Source organism: Octopus bimaculoides, chromosome 27 (assembly GCF_046866305.1).
Source record: "Octopus bimaculoides isolate indiv1 chromosome 27, ASM4686630v1, whole genome shotgun sequence".
Classification (NCBI taxonomy): domain Eukaryota; kingdom Metazoa; phylum Mollusca; class Cephalopoda; order Octopoda; family Octopodidae; genus Octopus; species Octopus bimaculoides.
In genome coordinates this window covers 22962113-22987112 of record NC_142954.1, presented here as the reverse complement: position 1 = coordinate 22987112, position 25000 = coordinate 22962113, and the positions used below count along the sequence as shown (strand labels likewise).

The following is a 25000-nucleotide window of genomic DNA, read 5'->3' as shown; positions in this document are numbered from 1 at the left end:
GAGGGGACAAGTTGATTACATCGACCCCCCCCCCCCCCGTACTGAACTGGTACTTGATTTATCGATCTCGAAAGGACGAAAGGCAAAGTCGAACTCGGCGGAATTTGAATTTAGAACGTAAAGACGGACGAAATGCCGCCAAGCATTTTGTCCGGCTTGCTAACGATTCCGTTAGCTCACCGCCTTCGATAACAGTAACGATATTAAACAATGATTTATGATCATAATCATAAATCATTACAGGAAACTAATTTTGTTGTCCCCTCTTGTAAAATATTGCGATGGTTACTAGAATGTTCTGAAACACACACCAAAAGTAATTGATAATATGTCAGAGCGAATATAAATTATGGCTGGTTGGTTCTTCTCGTCCCTTTTTGAAGAATTATTTCTCGACTTTTGGTTTGTTTTCTCTCTCTCTCTCTCTCTCTCTCTCTCTCTCTCCAGCAGAAGTGCCCTGATACCAAATGCCTTCCTATAAATGATTACCAATACTAATTTGCCGCCACAACCATGAAGTAGGCGCCACTCCAGTGATTGCATCAAATATCTTTGTCTCGATGGCGTTAACAGAAACAAACCCGCGTTTGATTTATTGACGACACGAGTTAGTTCCAACGGTCCAACGAGATATATACAGCGTGTCCCCAAAATATATACACACTGATAAACTCACTTAGTATTCATTTCTTTTTAGATATATACAGCGTGTCCCCAAAATATATACACACTGATAAACTCACTTAGTATTCATTTCTTTTTAGATATATACAGCGTGTCCCCAAAATATATACACACTGATAAACTCACTTAGTATTCATTTCTTTTTAGATATATACAGTGTGTCCCCAAAATATATACACACTTTAACCGCTGATAAACTCACTTAGTGTTCATTTCTTTTTAGATTTAACCCATAAGAAATAATAAAGGGGACCAGACTAAGCGTTGAAGAAAGAAATTTATCCTGAAATGTCAATGGATGTTTGAAAAATGCTGTTGAAGTTGCGAAGAGAGTTTAGGAGGGAGTTTCAAATCGATTCATCTGTGAAACTTAGCATCAATTGATTTAGAGATAAGTTTAAGGCAAATGAAACAGTTCAGAATGTCCACAAGAAACATTCTGGAAGTCTACGGACATCAATAAGTCTAACAAAGCCTGATAGAAACGCATGGCAAAGGTCCAAGAGAAAAAAAAAATCTGTGCAGTCAGTCGAGAGTCGGGAAATCCAAATTTCAAAAACCAAGAGTCCATTGCATTTAGAAGCGTTGTTACTGGAAAAGACACGTTTACTCACGCACACACGCATTGTATATATAAATATCTACATATATACACACATGAATGTTCATTGTCTGAATATCTTTAGTCTTTGGTTCTCTCATTTTGCATGTAATAAATATGGATGTATATTTTCTACATCAAGCACAAGCTTGTTTGATCGTTTATTTTTTATCGTTATTACTCTTTTACTCTTTTACTTGTTTCAGTCATTTGACTGTGGCCATGCTGGAGCACCGCCTTTAGTCGAGCAAATCGACCCCAGGACTTATTCTTAGTAAGCCTAGTACTTATTCTATCGGTCTATTTTGCCGAACCGCTAAGTTACGTTGACGTAAACACACAAGCATCGGTTGTCAAGCGATGTTGGGGGGACAAACACAGACACACAAATACATATATATATATATGTACATATATACGACGGGCTTCTTTCAGTTTCCGTCTACCAAATCCACTCACAAGGCTTTGGTGGGCCCGAGGCTATAGTAGAAGACACTTGCCCAAGGTGCCACGCATTGGGACTGAACCCGGAACCATGTGGTTGGTAAGCAAGCTACTTACCACACAGCCACTCCTACGCCTTATTGTGTATATATATATATATATATATATATATATATATATATATATATATATATATATATATATATATATATATATATATATATATATATATATATATATATATATATATATATATATATATATATATATATATATATATATATATATATATATATATATATATATATATATATATATATATATATATATCAGGGACGTGCCACTTAGGTAGGCAAGGTAGGCAGTACCTACCCTGAATAAAATAGATCGATAGCAACATTTTCCTTTTAAGGCAAAATATGCACCTCATTCAATGAAATTATGAAGGTTACTCTGATTACTCTGCATAAAATGCAAAATATTAAATTTTTTTGTAGACTAAGTAGACATAATTCGTCCCTGCCTTTCAATCTCAGTATTAAAGCTACGGATGGAACTGCTCTAGTGCATGTGCTGCGTACATTCCTACAACAACGTTTTCTTTATTGACTGTACAGGCAGAAGTAAATCTGACACACACACACCCACACGAGGGGGTGCTGAAAACGCGAAAGGCCAGGTTGGAAGCCCAAACTTCCGAGTTCTTTTACAGGGCTTAGAAAAACTGAAGGACTGCTGCAATCTCAGTGAGTGAATCTGAGAGGGGAATATGTTGAATAAAATCATAATTAACTGATCCTCCTGTATTTTCTTTTACCCAAAGCCAGAAACTTTCCAGACCCCCTCATATGTATGTATGTATATATATATATATGTGTGTGTGTGTGTGTGTGTGTGTGTGTGTGTGTGTGTGTGTGTGTGTGAAGGCGCATGGCTCAGTGGTTAAGGTGTTGCACTCACGATTGCGAGATTGTGGGTTTGATTCCCAGACTGGGCGTTGCATTGTGTTCTTGAGCAAAGCACTTCATTTCACGTTGCTCTGCGATCATTTCATCGTCTGACACGTGGCACATGGTACACCTGTACAGGTAATGTCGAACTGATAGAAAGAGTGAACTTATGTCTACACAAGCATTTGATCACTATGAACAAATCATGTGTGTGGTTGCTCGGCGAGAAATTACCGAACCCTCATCCATCATATATATATATATATATATATATATATATATATATATATATATATATATATATATATATAATATAAATATGATCATTTATTCTTTGCGAAACCTACATTATGGTGTGACCGTCATGAAACCAGGATTTTCTGTACTTGAAGAATTCTGGCATCGGTCTGGGACCTGACAGTGTTTGATAGCCCAGTATCTATCTATCTATCTATCTATGTGTGTACATGTATATGACGGTCTTCGCAATTTTCATCAACTAAATTCACTCAACGGTCGGTGCTATGGCAGAAAACACTGTTGCAGAGTGGGACTGAACCTGAAGCCATGTGGTTCGCAAAGTAAGCATCTTAACCACACAGCCTCCCTGCGACTACACATAACTTTACCTTATTTTGATTTTATTTAACGAATCTTCTTAATTATTTGATGCCGATGGACTCTGTTTGAGTTTCCAGCGACACCTGGTTTATGTTTGTTCTGGATTTTTATGATCTGAGGTTCTAGGTTCAAATCCTGTCATGGTCAAACTTTGCCTTTTACCTCGATAAAATAAAGTACCGGTCAAGTACGGAAAAGGAGTAGATTTAATAAACTAATCCCTAACCCTTAATTTTCTAGTCTGTGTTGCTGGCTGAATTCTTAGAGAATTAGAAAATACTTTGCAATACAAGAAGAAGGCCGTTGCACATTAAGCAACTTGCTCTGAATTCCAACCAATCACATTTTAGCTGTGATCACTCGATCATACGTTTTCTAATAGAATTTTCAATGATTTTCCGGCCAAATCACAATAAATATACAGAGTATTCGGGGCAAAAATTTGACGATTTTTATGTCTCCTTTTTTTTCTATGAACAACAAGTTGTATTGGTGAACAGTCAACGGCGTTGGAGAGCATAAAGATTACAGTTGTAGTGGCGAAAAATTTAGCTGACATGCACTAGCGTAGCGGGAGGAGGAGATGTAGGGGCGGTCCGCCCCAGGCGGCACTTTTAAAGGGGCGGTAGTTTTCGTCCTGTTGCAGGCTATTGTTGTAGGCAATATGCACTTTTTGTGGGGTGCTGGAGGGTGGGGGTCGCGGCAAACGGAAAGGCTGCCCCGGGCGGCACACGCTCTAGCTACTCTGGTACTGACATCGAGGACTGGAAGCTATCTGAATATTGTAAAAGAGTTACCTGTTTCATGATGATTTGCGCCGGTGTCAAAATACTGATATCATGACAGCTGCTCAATGAGTAAATTGTTATCTGCCAGTCATAATCTGGTTGATATTTTCTCTGATTAAAAAAAAAAAAAACTTCTATTTGTTGCTGAGACATTGTGTTTTCGGTCCAGATGGACTATATGTAATCTGAACCTTTCCCCCCTTTTTTTCTTTTTTTTTTACGGAATCCCACGTTTTAGGCTATGGAGATTCCGATTCTGAAAAAAAATTTTCAAAAATCTCAAATTCAAAATTTGACCTTGGGTTAAAAGCAATCGTCTGTCCACTATGAACATATAATTTTCCCGCCTCTCACAGCACGAACAAGAAGCCATTAAATTTTTAGACAAAACACAACATATATTCATTAATCTCTACTTTTGTAAATAAATTATTTTTATCAAAAACCTCAATAGAGTTGGTTGTATATCGTTAAGTCCCGAAGCCAAACAAAAAATCCCAAAATATCAAACATTTATTTATTCAAGTTTACAATGAGCGTGTGTGTGTGTATTTAAACAATTTCTGGCATTGTACCAAAATTAGAAAGAATATTTTAATTATCACCGTTTAATGTATCTCTAATAATTAAATCAATGAAAAATCTTTGCAGCCTGTAATGTGAAGGGAGACAACTCTAATATTTTTACCTCCCTTGTCTTTCGAAACTTTCCTCAAAGAAAGAGAAAAAAACAGTGCCTGGTTGTTGACATCCGGTGTCAGTTTCACATTTTTAATTTTGTTTTTGTGTCTCCCGGAGAAAGGCTTTGATCCACGCACCTTAAGACACCCACCGTCGTCCCGGACACTTAAAGCAACCATGCACAGACGAGGAATCGGTGTGGCTGCCGTCAAGAACAAAAACTTGGCTCAGGTGAATTCTTTGTTTGTTTTCCAATTATTGTTTTGTGTGTGTGTGTCTCTCTCTCTCAACCATCATTTATAATATTTCCAAGCTTCATCACACAATACAATATCCACCCCTTAATATCCACCCTCGACAGTGTTTCGGCCATTTCACTTCAACCTTCAGTTCTTGTTGGAAAGGCTTAAACACCTTTACGATTCTTCGTTTTTCTTCTCTCTTCTTGTTCTGTATTTGGTGATGGAGAGGAAGATTTTCACCTTTCCGAGTGTCTCAAATTCCTTAAAGAACCCAAGATTAATAATAAGTAAAGGAGACTCTGTAGTCGACTCTCTGATCTACTGGAAATGAAATAGTAGCCGAATCTCCCTCGAATGACTGGGAGAAAAAAACGTACATTGTTTAATAATAATATAATTCTTTCTATTAAAAGCTCATTTCAGGGGAGAGGCTTGAAGATTATATCGATCCCAGTGTTCGATTGATACTTATTTTATCGATACCGAAAAGATGAAAACAAAGTCGACCTTGGCAGAATTTGAACACAGAATGTATGGACGGACGAAATGTCACTAAGCGTTTCCGCCCAGTGTGCTAACGATTCTTATTTCTTTATTGCCCACAAGGGGCTAAACACAGGGGGAACAAACAGGGACAGACAAAGGGATTAAGTCGATTACATCGACCCCAGTACGCAACCGGTACTTATTTTATCGACCCCGAAGGGATGAAAGGCAAAGTCGTCCTCGTCGGAATTTGAACTCAGAACGTAAGGGCAGACGAAATCCCGCCAAGCATTCCGCCCGGCGTGCTAACGATTCTGCCAGCTCTCCAACCCATGCAATCATAGAAAAGTGAACGTCAAAACAATTATGATAATGAGGAGGAAGATGACAGCAACAATTGTCTCTTCGGTTGAATACCGTTCTAACTTTGAGGTTTTCTTTTCTCTTGTGTGACAGGCTCGTTACAAAGACAAAGGAAATGTAATTGCCGAAGACCAACTGGCTCAGGTACGTAACGTGATTGGCTTTTTCCAGTTTGTTTAAGAATTGTTTCTCTATTATATATTTTAACCCTTTCGTTACCATATTTCTGTTGAGATGCTCCATGTTTCTTTCAATTAATTTTAACTGTAACAAAGAATTTAGTAAAATAACTTTGTTATCATTAAGCTAGTGTTAGGAACATAAATTGTGACTAAGGTTTGGTGGAAGATTTTAATTCAAAACTTAATGGCTGTGCGGTAAGTAGCTTGTGTGGCACCTTGGGCAAGTGTCTTCTGCTATAGCCTCGGGCCGACCAAAGCATTGTGAGTGGATTTGGTAGACGGAAACTGAAAGAAGCCCGTCATATATATATATATATATATATATATATATGTATATATATATATATATATATATATATATATATATGTATGTATGTTTGTGTGTCTGTGTTTGTTCCCCCACCATCGCTTGACAACCGATGCTGGTGTGTTTGTGTCCCCGTAACTTAGCAGTTCGGCAAAAGAGACCGATAGAATAAGTACTAGGCTTACAAAGAATAAGTCCTGGGGTCGATTTGCTCGACTAAAGGCGGCGCTCCAGCATGGCCACAGTCAAATGACTGAAACAAATAAAAGAGTAAAAGAGAGTACTACAGAGCCAGAGCCGGGTTTGGCAACGAAAGGGCTAACTCAGAGTATTTCTAATGAAATATATACTCTTGGTTGTCTAGAATTAATTTTGAAAATAATCCACAATTTGGAAAGATTTAATTAGATAGCCGAAGTTTTTAATTATTACCACAACCACCACCACCATCATCGCCACTACCACCACCACTACCATCACTTCCATCATCACCACAACCACCACCACCATCGTCGCCACTACCACCTCCACCACCACCACTAATAACAGTAGCAGCCTTCTTACTTTTGCTCTCTTCTTCTCTTTTTCTTCCACAGATGGCCAAACACATGGAAACGTTCAAAGTGAACTTGGAAGAGTTTGCCAGCAACCACAAAGACCAAATTAAGAAAGATCCAGAATTCCGTGTCCAGTTTCAAAAGATGTGTGCCTCGATCGGTGTTGATCCTTTAGCATGTAAGTTACAGCAGAAGACGTCCCTGCTCTGGTTTTTAATGTTGTTGCTGTTTGCATGTATGTGGTCTGACCAATAGGTGTCCGGACTGTTGCCATAGTTACAAAGCTGAAGCATGCAGAATCAAGCCACTTGACACAGATTGACCTTGAACTCTGCTGTGCATGGCCACTAAGTTTTAATGTCCTAGCTTACTTCCGCTGTTTACAGCAGTGCTTGGAAGGAAAGTGTGTAGCGTGTGATCGTCGCACTGACCATGGCAGAGAATTTGCATCAAATTTTGTCAAAAGCTTGGCGATACCTGCTCAGAGGCCTACATTAAGTTTTCATCATTCTCGACACAATCAAGGAGATCTTGTGCAACCCAAGTGTCTTCTTGGTCAGCTGAAAGCAGTTTTGGCACAAACATGGCAGGCACGCGTCTCATACCCAAATCTTCATTGATAATGGACTGAACTGAACCATAACTAATCTGCACATCCTCTGCTAACTCATGGACGGTGATTTGACGATTTCCCCTCACAGCTGCATGCATATCTGATGTTTTTCTCAGTTCTGCTGTTTGCATTAATAGTGAAGACTATTTAAGCATTTTATCTGATCAAATTCATCCTATGGTTGCAGAACTGTTTCCGGAGGGAAATGCAAGCTTTCAGGATGATAATACAACAATTCACACAGCTAAAGTTGTTAGCACAAGGAACATTCTAGGGAAGTTGAACATCTTATCTGGCCACCACAGTCCCCAAATATCAATATTATTGAACAATTATGGTGCATTTTAGAAAAAAAAAATTAAAGAGTCGAAATCCTCCACCATCAAGAACTGGAGAATGTTTTAGCTGTAGAATGGACAAAAATTCCTTTGAAAACAATTCAAACTTTATACGAGTCCATACCTCTTAGAATTCAAGCTGTAATTACTGCCAAAGGCGGTCCTACCCCATAATAAAATAAATTTGTTTAAAATTTTAAGGTGTTTCCATAATTTTGTCCAATCCCTGTATATTTATATATATATGTGTATAGAGTGTTAGGTGTGATGTACAGAAATTGAATATTGAGAAAAAAAGTTGGTAGAATTTTGGAAAAAATTTCTTCATTATTGTTAGCGCTTTCATTTGTTTCTCGAACTCGTCTAATAAAATTTTGTGAATGTACAAATAGCTTGTTTATTTATATAAAACAGATGTTTTATCTATCAGCCTATCTACCTACCCATAATTCTATCTGTCTCCATTGTCATGGAACCTCACCCCAAAAAAACAAAAACAATGTTCTCTTCTTCTAAACACACCCCCTACCAAAAAAAAACATGTTTAATATAAATGAATATTTGTACATTCACAAAATTTTATTTGACAAATTCAAAAAACAGACGAAAGCGCTAAGAATAATGAAGAAATGAAAAGATTTTTTTCCAAAAATTCTGACATTTTTCTCAATATATATATATACACACACATATATACATACTCAAGGTAAGAGATAAGATGATAAAGCACAAAAGATTTGTTTTACAAGACTAAAGAATATATTTAAATCGCCATGACAAAAGTATTATACAATATTATTCAAAATAAGATTTTTTCTTCTCATAAAATCTGTTTTTTGTTTCCTCGTATATTCAACCACGTGTAATCACCAACCATACTTTCTCACTTGATAATATATATATATATATATATATATATATATATATATATATATACATATATATATTTCGTATGTGTATTTCGTGTGCAAGATTCTTGATGTGGATATGTGTGTTGAAAGAAATACAATTAAACCTTGGGAGAGACATTATGCCGGTAATAAACACACGCACTGGTTCAGTCCTTTATTAATTTATATAGTTTTTTGTTAAATTATTTCATTGCACTCTTGCAATCTCTTCAGTAACCTGTCTCTCCACTTCCATTTATTTTGAATGTATGATCTGAAGAGATTGCAAGAGTGCAATGAAATAATTTAACAAAAAACTATATAAATTAATAAAGGACTGAACCATCATCCTCATCATCGTTTAACGTCCGCTTTCCATGCTAGCATGGGTTGGACGATTTGACTGAGGAATGGTGAAACCAGATGGCAACACCAGGCTCCAATCTAATTTGGCAGAGTTTCTACAGCTGGATGCCCTTCCTAATGCCAACCACTCAGAGAGTGTAGTGGTTGCTTTTACGTGTCACCCGTACGAAGGCCAGTCAGGCGGTACTGGCAACGGCCACGCTCGAAATGGTGTCTTTTATGTGCCACCCGCACAAGAGCCAGTCCAGGGGCACTGGCAACGATCTCGCTCGAAAATCTTTTTTCTTGTGAAAATGTGAGGGAAAATAACCAGTGTTTTCCACATATTAATGATTGTCAGTCAAGAGAAACTTGATAGATAGTTTTAGGTAATGTCTACAGAGCAGTTCAATTAATTTTGGTTGAATTATAAAAATACATAAGTTTAAAGTTTAATATATTCAAGATTAAACCAAACCCGTCTGCTCTAAGAAACAGAAGAGATCAACAATATATATATATATATATATATAGTACATTCCTCTGCTAATGTCCCTTTTTTCCTTCTTTTACCAATTTTCCTGCCGATGAAATTCCATTCCAACTCCAGCAAGTAAAGGATTCTGGTCAGAAATGTTGGGTGTCGGAGATTTCTATTATGAATTAGCTGTGAAGATTGTGGAGGTGTGCATGGCCACTAGTCATCATAACGGAGGTAAGTTGGCGTTAGTGTTCGTTTAGTCTAACGGTTAACATGTTCGGTTTGTAACCATGTGGTCTCAGGTTCAGTCCTACTGCTTGACATCTTGGACATATGTCTTTTTTACCATGGCCGTGTACTGACCCCAGTCTTGTGAGTGAAATTGGGTTGGTGGAAATTGTATGGAAGCCTATCTGCTCGATCGTTACTCGTTACATGTGTGGTTGATTCTGCTTGAGAATTATGTTGAGGATATGATTGTCTGTGGAATTCTCGGACTGTTGCATGTGATGTCGCAACTCATTTCTACAGCTGAGTGAACTGGAACAACGTGAAATAAAGTGTCTTGCTCAAGAACACAACACAGAGCCCGGTCCGGGAACTGAACCCATTACCTCATGATTGTGAGCCTGACTTTCTAACCATGCGCCTTCAAGTATTAATAACAGATAATTCTTTACTTCAGGTCTTATTGGTCTGGAAGAACTGAAGGACAAACTGGAAGCATCAAGGGGTAAAAACACACAAGAAATTAGTCTGTGAGTTGTCTTTCATTGGATTCCTTTCTCTTCTCTCTTTTTCTACCTTTTGATAGCCGTGGCCATACTGGAGCCACTGGCCTCCAAACCTGAGGTAACCGGCCATCATGCACTCTTTCAGGGTCCATGCATTGTTGATTTCTAGTTTATATGTAAAACATCTTTCATCACATGTGGGATGTATGTTCAGATATTAGCTGAGTTCACCATGGAGTTTACCATGGAGATCAACTGACAATGTTCGTTTGGTGGATGTATTTTGAAGCAGTCTTCCTCTGCCTTGGAGCAATGGTAAATGAAATTTGCCATAGACCCCTTCAGGTTGTGGCTTTAAACCTTTAAACCATTGGCACATGTGTGGTTGGGTGGTAAGAAGTTAGCTTCTCGACCACATGGTTTCAGGTTCAGTTCCATTATAGATAGACAGGTAGATAGATGGATAGATAAATAGAATGATAGACAGATAGATGGATGGATGGATGGACGGACAGACAGACAGATAGAGAGAGAGATAGATAGATAGACAGACAGATACATAGACGGATGGATGGATGGATAGACAGACAGACAGATAGACTGATAGAAAGACAGATAGATAGACAGGCAGACAGACAGACAGGGATACATAGAGATATAGGCAGATACATAGATAGACAGATAGAGAGATAGACAGACAGATAGGTAGATAGACTGAAAGAGATAGACAGACAGACAGCTAAATAGATCTCGCACACACGTATGTTTTTGTGTGCCTCCCCACCACCACTCTTTGATAACTGGTGTTGGTTTGTTTATGTTCTCATAACCTAGTGGCTCAGCAAAACAAAACTGATAGAACAGGTGCTAGACTTTGAAAAAAAAAAATAAGTACCGGAGTGAATTTGTTCCACTAAAACCCTTCAAGGTGGTGCCCCAGCTTGGCCACAGTCTTCTGCTTAACTTTTCTTCTTTTTTCCTTCAGAGACGACCTCCTCTGTGCAATCAAAAAACTGAAGACGCTTGGCAATGGTTTCACCATTCTTCCCATTGGCAAAACCTATTTAGTGCAGTCTGTGCCTGGAGAATTGACTATGGACCATACCACAGTGTTGCAACTAGCACAGGTAAGAACAGGGGGACGGGCCCCAAAAAACTTTGGTTTTTCTCATTAATGAAATAACAGGTAAGAAATTTTTCGGAGTAGATTTGATTTGGTGTGGCTCAGCAGTAAGAAGTTTGCTTCCCAACCACATGGTTCCAAGTTCAGTCTTATTGCGTGGCACTTTGGACAAGTGTCTTCTACTATCGCCCCCAAGCTTACCAACACATTTTGAGTGAATTTCTCTCTCTCTCACTCTACCTGTCTCTCTCTGTCACATCCACCCCACCCCACTCAACTACACTTACCCTTTGCATCTTCTTGTTTCAGAAAAATGGTTTTGTAACAATCACTTTGATATCAGAAACACTTAACTGGGAGAAAGAAAGGGCCATCAAATCTTTGGTAAGTACCTCACCCTATTCCCCATCAACCCCTCCTCCTTTTTCTGCTACTCTTTCTGACAATCAGCACTGCGGAAGAACCATTACGAAAAGGTTGAAAGCTGTTAGTTTTGCCCCTGAAATATGTGCTAAGAAGCTTCTTTTGACCAACAAACCCATTAAGGGCCTGTTTTCAGCCAAGTGTGGTGTCAGTCTGGTTTCAAAGAGTTCTCCGGAATTATGTAATACCTTTCTGTATGGATGCTTAAATATATTTGTTTTGCCAAATAAATTGCACTTTATGTTTGAGGCTCTGATGAAGCTCTAAGGTGTTACTCAGGCATTCAACTACGTGTCCTGCAGCAGAAACAGCTGTAAGCTAATGAAGGTCATGAGGTAATCATTTATTTCTTTGTTGGCTCATGATTGTAAGGTCGTGAGTTCAATTCCCGGCAATGCGTTGTCCTTGAGCAAGACACTTTATTTCACGTTGCTCCAGTCCACTCAGCTGGCAAAAAATGAGTAGTACCTGTAATTCAAAAGGGGCCAGCCTTGTCACACTCTGTGTCATGCTGAATCTCCCTGAGAACTACGTTGAGGGTACGCATGTCTGTTGAGTGCTCAGCCGCTTGCACATTAATTTCACGAGCAGGCTGTTCCGTTCATCGTATCAGCTGGGATCCTCGTAATCATCATAACTGCTGTCGATGACTTTTTTGGCCAACAGGTTGAGAGCTTCTTCACCAATGGGATCCAAGCACCAAAACTGATGGAAGGAAGTGTGTGGACCCCAAGGGAGACTATGTCGAAAAACGAACCTCATTTGGTCACATCCGATTAGAGTATCTTGGTCAGCCTTTGAAGTTTTCAGCCAACATTCATATCTGATAGTTTGTCAAAAGACTGACTTAAAGAAAGCTTAGGAATTGGTTTATTCCAAATTGTTTCAAAACTGATCTGGTTTGCTCGTTTTGGGGTCAGTTGTGTACATAAGCATATAATGTGTTTGTGTACATATGTGTATATATCTATACATTTGTCTTTTTTTTTTCTCTTTTACAGGAATACATGGTGAAAGAAGGCTTGGCCTGGGTTGATGACCAAGCAAGGGATGAACGCCACTACTGGTTCCCTACCCTATGCCCAGACTCACTCTAACAACCCTTTCTCTCTCTCTCTTTCAGCGTGCCACCTTCTTTTCTTCTTTCTTCTTGTCCCATCTTCTCTCTCTCTCTATTTATGATCTATGCGTTATATATATACGTGCACATACACATACAGACACACATACACTCACAAATATATATTTATGTAGTATATATATATGTGTGTGTATGTGTACATATCTATCTATATACACACACATGCATTCCTACCGTGCTTCACCCTGAGCGAGTGTCTTCTGCCTTGTGAGTGAATTGCAGAAGTGGCAGGTCAGCTTATTAGATGTAAAGTAATGATATAATAAAATTACGGTAATCTAAGAAAGTTATAACTGCCTCTCCTAAAATCGGCTCAGAATACCTGGAATGTACCTTGTATAAATATGTGTTTTCAGATACACACCTCACACATATAAACTACATAAATATTGATTTCAAGTTTTGGCACAAGGCCAGCAATTTCGAGGAAGGGGGTGTAAGTTGATTACATCGACCCCAGTGCATAACCGGTACCTATTTCATCGACCTTGAAAGGATGAAAAGCCAAGTCCGACCTCAACGGAAATTGAACTCAGAACTTAAAGACAGATGAAATAATGATAAGCATTTCCCCCCAGCTTGTTTTAACAATGATAACAATATTTTAAAAGGATTGACATAGCTTTTCCCAAAGATAAACAGACAAGACAAAGAGCATGATGGGATTGCCGTTGATATTTTATTGGCTGAACGATACTTCGAAGCTTGCTGTCGAAATATCAATTGCAATCGTGTTGTGCTCTTCGCCATATCTGATAATAACAATAGTAATAATAATAATAATAATAATAATCCTTTCTACTAAAGGCACATGGCCTGAAATTGTGGGGGAGGGGTCTAATTGATTAAAACGACCCCACTACAAAAATAGTAATGGTTTCAAATTTAGGTACCAGGCCTGAAATTTTGTAGGAGGTGGGGGTAAGTCGATCACATCAACCCCCAGTACTCAACTGGTATTTATTTTATTGACTTCGAAAGGCCAAGTCAATCTCGGCAGAACACACACCATAGGTATTGGGAGGTCAAAATGTCATGAATGTGTGATTGCATGCTTCTCTCTCTCTCTATTTCTCTTTTTGTCTCTCTTTCTTTCTCAGCCTCACTTCCCCCCTCCTCTCTCACTCTCTCTGCTTCTCTCTCCCCCCGCTACTATTCAATCTCAACAAATAAAATTTATTTTTCATAGTTTCTGCTTTTTTAATGTTGTCTTAATTTGTCTTGTTTTCGTTATCCTTGTCATCATCATCATCACTACCATCATCATCATCATCACCATCACCACCAAAATTATCCCCACCACGATCATCATCATCATCATCATCATCATCATCACTACAGCCATTGGTGTAGGTCATGGCTGGAACCCCTCCAATTATAGATCTGCTGGATCAGGGCTCACCCGGTGCTTGACAACAACTACAGCCACAAACAACAACTTGATACACTAGTAATAGCAGCCGAATCACATCCTACTGTCTTTTAAAAAGGGGGAAGGACATTAGACAATGTCATCTGTGATATGTCTGAATACACGATGGGATGGTCAAGGGTGGAACGTCTTTGATCATAGGTCTGATGGATGAAGAATGGCCTGGGCCTAAACAAGGGACCATCCATGTGGTCATTCAATATGCTGGAAATAGCAGCTAAATCACACCCTACTCTCTTAAAAACATTGGATAATGTAGTCCTAGCTGGATTATGCCTTTGGTCATTGGTGATAGCTGAGGACTAAATCACAAGGGAACCTCTATAAAAACAATATTTGAGCGTCGTTGTTGCCAGTGCCGCCGGACTGGCTCCCGTGCAGGTGGCACGTAAAAAACACCTTTTGAGTATGGTAATTGCCAGTGCCGCCTGACTAGCCCTCGTGCCAGTGGCACGTAAAAGCACCCACTACACTCTCGGAGTGGTTAGCGTCAGGAAGGGCATCCAGTTGTAGAAACTTCGCCAGATCAGATTGGAGCTTGGTGTAGCCGTCTGGTTCACCAGTCCTCTGTCAAATCGTCCAACCCATGCCAGCATGGAAAGTGGACGTTAAACGACAACGATGATGAAGTATTATAACAAATAAAAATACAAATAGCTTTTCTTAAGATGAATATAGTATGATGTTGTTGACGATATCGGTTCAAAGTTATTATTCATTCAGAAAATTTTAGTCCATTGATCTCATGCTAAAAACTTCCTTACAGACAATGTTTGGGGTTTTACCAGTAGGGGTGAAAACGAAAAGATTGTTCTTGTGCCCCACTCTGGAAGCCCCAACATATAACTGACCATGCAAAAAACAGTCCTTCTTTAATTGCAAACCAGCAACTTTCAAAGTCTGATCTTGGGACTTATCAATGGACATCGCAAAAGACATACATATTGGAAATTTGAACTCGAAGGGCATATTGGAAAGTATTAAAGGTAATCGTGGTAAGTAGCTTGCTTACCAACCACATGGCTCCGGGTTCAGTCCCACTGTGTGGCACCTTGGGCAAGTGTCTTCTACTATAGCCTCGGGCCGACCAAAGCCTTGTGAGTGGATTTGGTAGATGGAAACTGAAAGAAGCTCGTCGTATATATGTATATGCATATGTGTGTGTGTGTTTGTCCCCCCACCATCGCTTGACAACCGATGGTGGTGTTTACGTCCCCGTAACTTAGCGGTTCGGCAAAAGAGGCCGATAGAATAAGTACTAGGCTTACAAAGAATAAGTCCTGGGGTCGATTTGCTCGACTAAAGGCGGTGCTCCAGCATGGCCGCAGTCAAAAGACTGAAACAAGTAAAAGAGAGGAATAAAACCATCTCTACTTTTTCCACAGACAGAAATTATTGTGGCCTGAATGACATTTCTCATTAATTTCTTGGCAACAAATCTTGTGCCACTGCACAGCTTTTGGTTGAGAAAGGTCGCAGAGAAGCATGATTGAATCCCCTATTTTTAATCAAAGGCAATGAGGAGGAGCTCCTGGTGGCTCCAGTGAGTCTAAGAACTCAACGGGGTAATCGATTATTTCCAATTCATCCACAACAGAGTCTATACATTTGGAAGTATGTCGTTTCCTGGTAAAACTTTCTCGAGTCTTTCATTTAAATTATTCACCGTTATGTTATTTGGTGCCAGGATTGCTCTTTCGCACAATCATTATTTTATCCTACTAAGGCGGTGAGGAGCTGGCAGAAACGTTAACACGCCGGGCAAAATGCTTAACTGTATTTCGTCTGTCTTTATGTTCTGAGTTCAAATTCCGCCGAGGTTGACTTTGCCTTTCATCCTTTCAGGGTCGATAAATTACGTACCAGTTACGCACTGGGGTCGATGTAACCGACTTAATCCCTTTGTCTGTCCTTGTTTGTCCCCTCTATGTTTAGCCCCTTGTGGGCAATAAAGAAATAAGAAAGATTAGCATGCTGGGCGAAATGCTTAACAGTGTTTCATCTGCCGTTACGTTCTGAGTTCAAATTCCGCCGAGGTCGACTTTGCCTTTCATCGTTTCGGGTTGATAAATTAAGTACCAGTTGCGTACTGTGGTCGATCTAATCGACTGCCCCCCCCCCTTCCCCAAAATTTCGGGCCTTGTGCCTAGAGTAGCAAAGATTATTTTACCCTACTGGTAAAACCCGAAACATTGTCTATAAGAATACTTTTAGCATCAACAAACTTGCAGAATAAATATTGTCATCGTCATGCCATATTCGTCTAAGAAAAGTTATTTGGATCTTTTGCTTGTTGTAATCCTGAAGTTCAATAAATTCCTGTACGTTTTAAGTTTTCTCCGAAATTTTATCTAGTTATCTCCCTTACACCAGTCATTTTTTTTTTTCTCTTTTTTTTTTGTAAGACATGGGGTATTGCGTTGTGTGCACCATTTTGGAAAAGGGACCGTATCTCCCTTAGAGGTATACCTAGAGGCTCGGGACCACTTCCATTGTCTTCCTCGGAACATTTTACACAAGAATTAACTTTTACATTATTTACATTTGACGGATATTTGTCGTCATCTTATTTGTTAACACGTTTCAGCTGATATACCCTCCAGCCTTCATCAGGTGTCTTGGGGGAAATTTCGAACCTGGCTTCTCATTCCTAATGTATCTTTCCATGTTATTATTACTATTATTACTAATATTATTATTCAGGTCACTGCCCGGAATGGAACTCGGAATCTTGAGGTTAGTAGCCCGTGCTCTTAACCACTATAGAACTGAATTAACTTTTAGTTTTTATGTAGATGCTTTAGCCTTTCTTCCTATAAATCTACACACATAGACGGTCATCTATATTATATAGATATACACGCATATACATATATAAATAGTTACGTATATCCTTTATATAACATACCTCAACCTATTATTAAAAAAAAAAGGCTATTTACCCCGCAAAGGGACCCAAAATACAAGAATACGAATCTTGCCACACCAGGACGAAGTATCTTAAAATGGAAGCAACTTAACAACCGGCGGATCTATTTTAAAACGGGGGCCACATTTTTCATTAATGTTTTACGTAGTGTTTTTGGTACGGAAAGACTTTCAAACTTCGTATACTTATCTATTTTGTGTTATAGAACAGAAAAATATTTTTGTATTCGAATTTATGACATTGTATATTAAGGAAAAGGAGGAGGTCAGAATTTTGGATAATTCTTTATAAGCGCGTTCGTTCGGTTAAACCAGAGGTTCTCAAACATTTCGGGCCACCACCCCTCCCCTTGGACACATAATGCTCCCCAGCGCCCCCACCCCTATTTTTATGCGTAAATAAATATTTCATATTTTACTAATTTATATTTACTATGAATCATTTGATATTTAATATAATATTATACAGGAGAGTATTGTAGTTCGCTTGAAGCATTGTGTATTGCTTGTAAAGAATAAAAAGTTTAGAATGGTACAACAATGCACTATAGAACAAAAAATGGACTATATACCTGTTGTAACTTGGTTATCTATAGTCCGATGATATTTCGGAATTACAATTCCTTCTTCAGATCTTCTTTGCTGGAGTCTCTTTGTATACAATTCTATAATGATATTATAATAAATTCATGGCGTCCCCCCAATCCACTGCCTTCCTTCCAACGCCTCCTTTTTTCTCTACCGACCCTTTAGGCACCAGCACCCACCTGGACCGTCTCAACGCCCACCAGGGGGCGATAGCACCCACTTTGAGAACCACTGGGTTAAACGAACAAAAGGTCTCCTAAAAAATTATCCAAAATTCTGACTGCCCCCCCCTCTTTCTCTCTCTCTCTCTCTCTATCTATCTATCTATCTATCTATCTATCTATCTATCTCTCTCTCTCTATATATATATAGACAGACAGACAAGCAGATAGATAGATAGATAGATAGATAGATAGATAGATGTGTGTGTGTGTGTGTATGTATGTATGTGTCTGTGTCTGTTTGTCCCCACCACCACCACCACCACCGCTTGACAACCAATGTTGGTTTGTTTACTTCCCCGTTACTTAGCGGTTTAGCATAAAAGAAAATAATAATAATAATAATAATAAGACTAACAGAATAAGTCCCAGGTTTTTAAAAAAGAGAGAAAGAAGAAGAAGAAAAGGGAAGACAAATACGTGGTCACCGTGGTTACCGCGGTCAGCATAAGATGAGACCAAATGATGAAGAACTGGTTGCCACAAGACTAAAGTGGACCAACTACCACCACACGCTAATCTGTCTGCTTATATTGTGCCCCTTGCAATGCCTGCTTAGATGTCGCCCTTGAGGCAAATAAGAAAAAAAAAAAAAAGATAAACCTGTTATTGTTGTTGTTGTTGCTTTTACTTCGTTTTTCACTCGATGTGATTTCCCCGATTCTTAGGTTTTTTTTTTTTTAATATCTTATCATTGTACTGTCCTAACTTCTTGGGCCCTTGTGGTCAATAAAGAAAAGATTATCAAGCTCATCATCATCATCATTATCATTAACAGCAAATAGAAAAATTGTTGTTGTTATTATTATTATTATTATTATTATTATTATTATTTTTATCATCATCATCATCAACGTCACCATTGTCATAACCACAATTGCCGTCATTGTTACCTCTACCGTAATTTCTGGAGTCCCTGTGTGTGTTTCGTTATTTGGTCTCTTCATGGAAAGAGATGTCTGACTGTGTTCGGCTGCCCGGAAGGGTCGGGTCTCTCCAGATTTTCTTTTGCTCACTATCAACCTTCGACGTGAACATGGCCTCCAAGTAAGTCCCAGTGGTTAAGTCGGAGCAATCGTCGCTCATGTTCAAATCCTGCTTCAGTTTCCTCAAGCGCATTGTGCTGTAGTCGTTCACCGAAACCGTCCACTCGTGTTGAAAATTGTCGACCGTGGTCCTCACCGGTTTCTCAACGATGTCGAACATGGTACCCTCCGTCAAGTTACTTCTGTATGAAAGTCGGCTGTCTTGTTCGCCCGAGTCCAGCATCTTCATCTCCAGCTCTCTCAGCATGCTCTCACGGAACTGCTCCTCCGTCAGTTTCGGCGCCCCCGGGGGCGAAGCCTGCAACAGCGACGTCCGCTTCAATGCGGGCGACGGCGGAGGCGGTGGTGGCGACGTCGACGGTGCCGCTGTCGTGCCTTGCAAAAGTTTTTCGGTCGGGAAAAAGCGAAGGTGCTCGAGCGTGGCCGGATTTTTACTGTCCAATATGGTGCCGAGAATTAGTTCCGAACCCCAGAGAGTGTCCTTCGGCATTGGATATCGTATAGCGTGCGTTCTTTCCCATCCGGTCAAATCCCCAGCAACATCGATAATTTCGCCATTGTCCTCGTCTTCTGAAAATTCCAACTGTGCGATGGCCTTTTCCATTGTCATCTCAACACTCCCGATAAAAGGGTTTCGCTTTCTTTTGCTAATATTCTTGTTTCCTTTCTCTTTGAAAAGATGGAATTTGAAGAAAGAAAAATCTCTTTTCACTTTTTCCCTTTTGTTTTGGATTTGTGTTTTTGTTGTTTTTCTTTGTTTTTGTTTTTCAAATATAAGAAAAGTTCAGCGTTGCTGAGACCGCTTCTTAGAACGCCATCTGGTGGTTTACAAATGAAGTGTTTGATGTCAGATATTCATTCTTTGGTAGAATCTGTAGAGCGTTGCACAAAAATATTTTTTGCGGCATTGAGTTACGTTCTGAGTTCGAATCCCGCTGAAGCCGACTTAGCCTTTCAACCTTTCAGACTTCACAAAAAAAAAAAAAAAAAAAAAAAATGTCAGTCGAATACTGGAATCTGTCTCGCAGACTTCTTTTGTTTTTTTGTTTTTTGGGGGGGTTACCAAAATTTGTGGCTCTATGGCTACGTTAGCAACAATTTCTAATTTCTGTATCAATGAAAATGCAAAATCGGCAGAGCGTTGACAAAGCAATATATATATATATATATATATATATATATATAGTTTTCAAACTATATATTTATATATATTTTAATCTGTAAAGCTCAATTTAATTTTAATTTTTTATAAATTGATTTTAATTGAGTTTTTACCTGTAATTTTGGATTTTGTCCCTAATATTTTTATTATATATATATATATATATATATATATATATATATATATATATATATATATATATATTATTTTGTTTAAAAGAGTTCCAACACTGTCTGTTTTTTATGTTTTATTTATATTCCTGCAGAACCAATGTGGGGTATAGAATATGGAATATACAATATATAATATAATATACAATATATAATATAAAATAAAATAAAAATGGATGGCACCATGAAAGAAAGTATTGAATGTAGATGAAATATTGAGTGTTCAATATAAAGGATCAAATATATAAATATAAATATATAAAGGCGACTCGAGTTTCAGGGTTATTTCCCTTCGTCATGGCCGGTATGACAGACTTTAACAGACATATACATACATACATACATACATACATACATACAAATCATCATGGTTTATGTGCAGGTTTATAAGCGGTAAAAAGCTATTTTTTGTGTTACACCATCGCAGGGTAGCGGTGCTGGAGTGTCCTCTCCAGGGTGCAAATTTGGGTATGGTTCGTATGGGGGACCAGCAGTTGCGAATACAACAGATCTCCTCTCTCCATGCCACTGAGGTTGTGCAAGGAAAAGGTAAGGAAGAGGACAATTTGGTATCGGTGTTGTCGCAAAAACTATCAGAACAATATTGGGAAACAATGTTGGCTTGTCTCAAGGAATTCGGCTCCGGATTTTCCCTCACAGTTTCTTCCCGGAGCCTTTGCAATGGGTGAGCATTGCTACAAAATAGCAGAGGTTTGAAGTCAGACATTGTATTCTCCTAAATAAACTACCTTGTCTAGCTGACGAGTTTCATCTACTCGAAGCACTGGTTTTAAGGCGCCAGCACTTACCCGTCTTCGCCCTTTCTTCTCTCAGTACAAACAATTACGGCGGACTTAGAAGCTAAGTCACTTGAGAAGGCCGGATGGTGGACTAAGCTATCGTAGGTTGTCGGAGACGCTTGCCTCGGGATGCATTTCTTCACAGTGGGAGCTTCACCACTCACATTCGTCGGTTTAACTATCTTTGGTAACTTTACTATCGTTAACTGCGAGCTGGAGGCAGTCCACGACTTCACACACAGCTCAATCATGACGGACAGCCTCGCACCACAGTCAGAGCTCAACAGACGTATAGAACGAGCAGCGTCGACACTGGCTAGATTTGACACCAAGTCTGGGAGAACAGTAAGCAAAGAATACACGCCAAAGTTGCAGTCAACAAGGCTGAGTAGTAATGGGAAGCAATGAAATCGATGAGGTAAAGGGGTACATCTATTCAGGGCTGTTGTTGGCACTCCGTCGCTTACGACGTCGAGGGTTCCAGGTGATCCGATCAACGGAACAGCCTGCTCGTGAAATTAACGTGCAAGTGGCTGAGCACTCCACAGACACGTGTACCCTTAACGTAGTTCTCGGGGATATTCAGCGTGACACAGTGTGACAAGGCTGGCCCCTTTGAATTACAGGCACAACAGAAACAGGAAGAAAGAGTGAGAGAAAGTTGCGGTGAAAGAGTACAGCAGGTTTCAACCCCCACCTGCCGGAGCCTCGTGGAGCTTTAGGTGTTTTTGCCCAATAAACACTCACAACGCCCGGTCTGGAAATCGAAACCGCGCTCCTACGACCGCGAGTCCGCTGTCCTAACCACTGGGCCATTGCGCCTCCACTCATACATACATACATACATACATATGTACATACACTGGTGAATTGGTTCAAGGGAGGTAACGCAAACACCCTTGTCGGAATTAAAGGGAGATAATAAAGTATAATTGATTGTCAAGGCACAAAATTTTTGCAATTGAAGAAATAACCAAATACTGAACGAATATTGATCGATTGTATATCGATGACTATTCATTACTGATATTTATTTTATCAAGCCTTGGAAAGATGAAAGACAAAGACAGCATTGGAGAGGTTTAAACTGAGAAAAAGTGAACCACTAGCTGGTCCAATGGAACCTTTGACAGTTTTGTCTGCGAAGCACTGATACGAAAAAAGTAAGAATTCCTGAAGTGTCTGATCGGATCTTTTCGGTGCCAAACACAGATTTGGAAATTTTGAAATCAAGTGAAAATCCCCAAAATTTGGTCAAACGATGTAATTTTTCACGGTGAATCTGAAATTGGGATTCATTTATTCACAGGGAAAAAAAATTTAGAAAAATGTTACGGAGGTTCGTTATTAGATAATCTTTGGCCAATTTCAAAACAGGAATCGGGAATGGCGTGCTTTCTGCGTGAGGTGATAGCTGTCTGATAGCAACAAAATGAAAGCACAGCAGAACGAAAAGTTGTAAGAACTTTTAAAGTCACGTGAAACGAACTGTCGAACAGCCATGTTGAAAATAAACTGAAAATGGCAAAATCTTCAACGAAATTATTTTGCGAGAATTTACCAAAAACAATAATAAAAATCCTCGATACACTGTAAAAGCTTACGTAAACAATATGAAAATTCAAAAACGAAAGTATGAGATAAGGTCTCGGAGCTTATTGAATAAAAGACAATTTTCTTATTTCCAGCACCACATAAACTCGCAGAGATACGAGTCGACCATCGAAAAGTAGATTCCACAGCGTCATTTTGCGTGTAACTATAGCAACTGGCACCAATGTTGGGATCTGTGTGTATAATGGTGGCTTTCGGTTGGCTAAAATTACCCAAAATTTGCAAACTTTAAAAGCTGTTAACCTTTTTGTTTATTAACTGGTATACCTGTATCGTCAAAATTGCTCACAGTTTTATTAATAATAGAAAATGGCGCATCAACACAATGGGAGCAATCTAGTAAATAGATGTATATACAGAGAATTTGAAGAACTTCAAGAATCAGATATGGTACTAACGTCTTGGTTGAAGATATCAACTGCAAAATGCATGTGCAGACGCGAGCGTGCACACACACGCATACACACTCACACACACACTCACTTATGCATATATATATGTGTATATATATGTATGTGTATGTGTGTGTATACACACACACACACACACAAGCACGCACACACACGCACACACACACACACAAGCATGCACACACACGCACACACATATATATATATATATATATACATATAAAATAAGCTGAAAAAGGAGAAAACTTTTGATCAACAAACAAATTGACTACCAACGGTTATTATTTGTTAAATACAAAACTTTGACATGGCTAACAGCTGTTTCTGCTACATTTGTCAGTCAGTGTTGCTAAATAAAAAAAAAATTATGAGCATAATATTCGTCATCTTTTATACCACATCCGATCTGGCACATGGAGCTTCATCAGAGTGAAGACAAATACATAAAATAAAAGAAGAGAAGAGGGAAGAGGAAAGAACAAGGCCTCGAGATGAGGAAAGACGGCTTATATATATATATAACGGCGCCATGCTAATGCACTGCCATTTTGCTACACTGTTATTACTGAGAGCCTCCTCTAACATGTGTCACTTGGTGACGAATAGAGTTTGATGTAGCTACACTCATTTGCACCTCTTGCCGTGAGGTAGGTTCATCTGGGACTCTCGACAGGAAGAGGTGCAGCCTTGATTTAGAAATGCCTACATCTACTTTGTGCAGGTTCCGCAGGCTCTTTGGGAGAATACTAAAAAACTGTGGGCCCCTGAAACCCAGGCTGTTGCAGTAACTGGTCCTGAAGCACGATGGTATTGCTGGGATCTTTGGCATTGTGCTGTGTCGACCCGATATATATATATATATATATATATATATATATATATGGGATAGTTGGCGTTAGGAACGGCATCCTGCTGTGGAAACCAAGCCAAAACAGACTGGAACCGGGTGCAGCTCTCCAGCTTACCAGCTCTGGTCAAACGGTCTAACCCATGCCAGCATAGGTTGGACGATTTGACTGAAGACTGGTGAAACCAGATGGCTACACCAGGCTCCAATCTGATTTGGCAGAGTTTCTACAGCTGGATGCCCTTCCTAACGCCAACCACTCCGAGAGTGTAGTGGGTGCTAATCTAGTTTTATATTTTTCAATGTAAATAATGTATATGTATATTGTTTGACATATATATATATATATATATATATATATATATATATATGCATTGATGTATATATATGTGTATGTGTGTGTGTGCATTGATATATTTATGTATATGTGTGTATATGTGTGCATTGAAAAAATATATGTATATATATGTATATATGTAAGCGTGAGTGGTAGATAGAATCTAAAACAATAAATTGTTTTATGTTGGTATTATTTTGGTTTTGATGTATGTAGAGAATTTATTTTTCTATGTCTGTATAGAGTTGGTTTTGTTTTTCAATCTGTTTATATGTATCGATATATATACAGGGTGTCCACAAGGTCTGGATACATGGAGTAAATAAAATCATAACATAAACAATTGAATATAAGAAATAATAATTTCTTAAAGTATGTGTTGATCCCCATGTACCCAGACTTTGTGGACACCCTGTATTTATGTAAGTGAATGGATAATGGGGTATATATA

General features: G+C 39.0%; 2 protein-coding genes across 5 annotated transcripts in view; one reads left to right on the top strand and one right to left on the bottom strand.

Annotated features, from left to right (window-relative positions):
* LOC106876814 (cholecystokinin receptor type A) overlaps window positions 1–25000 on the bottom strand; it is a 156580-nt gene that overhangs the window by 48734 nt on the left and 82846 nt on the right. The gene's annotated exons all lie outside the window — the stretch shown is intronic.
* Window positions 4821–14185, top strand: LOC106873120 (vacuolar-sorting protein SNF8). The gene is made up of 8 exons (XM_089343609.1): window positions 4821–5000; window positions 5954–6004; window positions 6946–7084; window positions 9703–9807; window positions 10259–10331; window positions 11293–11434; window positions 11740–11814; window positions 12855–14185. Exons 1-8 carry the CDS (start codon window positions 4947–4949, stop codon window positions 12948–12950), a joined length of 735 nt encoding a protein of 244 aa, XP_089199735.1. The 5' UTR covers window positions 4821–4946; the 3' UTR covers window positions 12951–14185.

What these genes read in the sequence shown, in the direction of transcription:
- LOC106873120 (XM_089343609.1), top strand. Translation starts at nt 4,947, where the DNA reads ATGCACAGACGAGGAATCGGTGTGGCTGCCGTCAAGAACAAAAACTTG. An exon ending in CGGTGTTGATCCTTTAGCAT is followed by an intron (nt 7,085 to 9,702) that starts GTAAGTTACAGC and finishes TTCCAACTCCAG; the next exon opens with CAAGTAAAGGATTCTGGTCA. An exon ending in AACACACAAGAAATTAGTCT is followed by an intron (nt 10,332 to 11,292) that starts GTGAGTTGTCTT and finishes TTTTTCCTTCAG; the next exon opens with AGACGACCTCCTCTGTGCAA.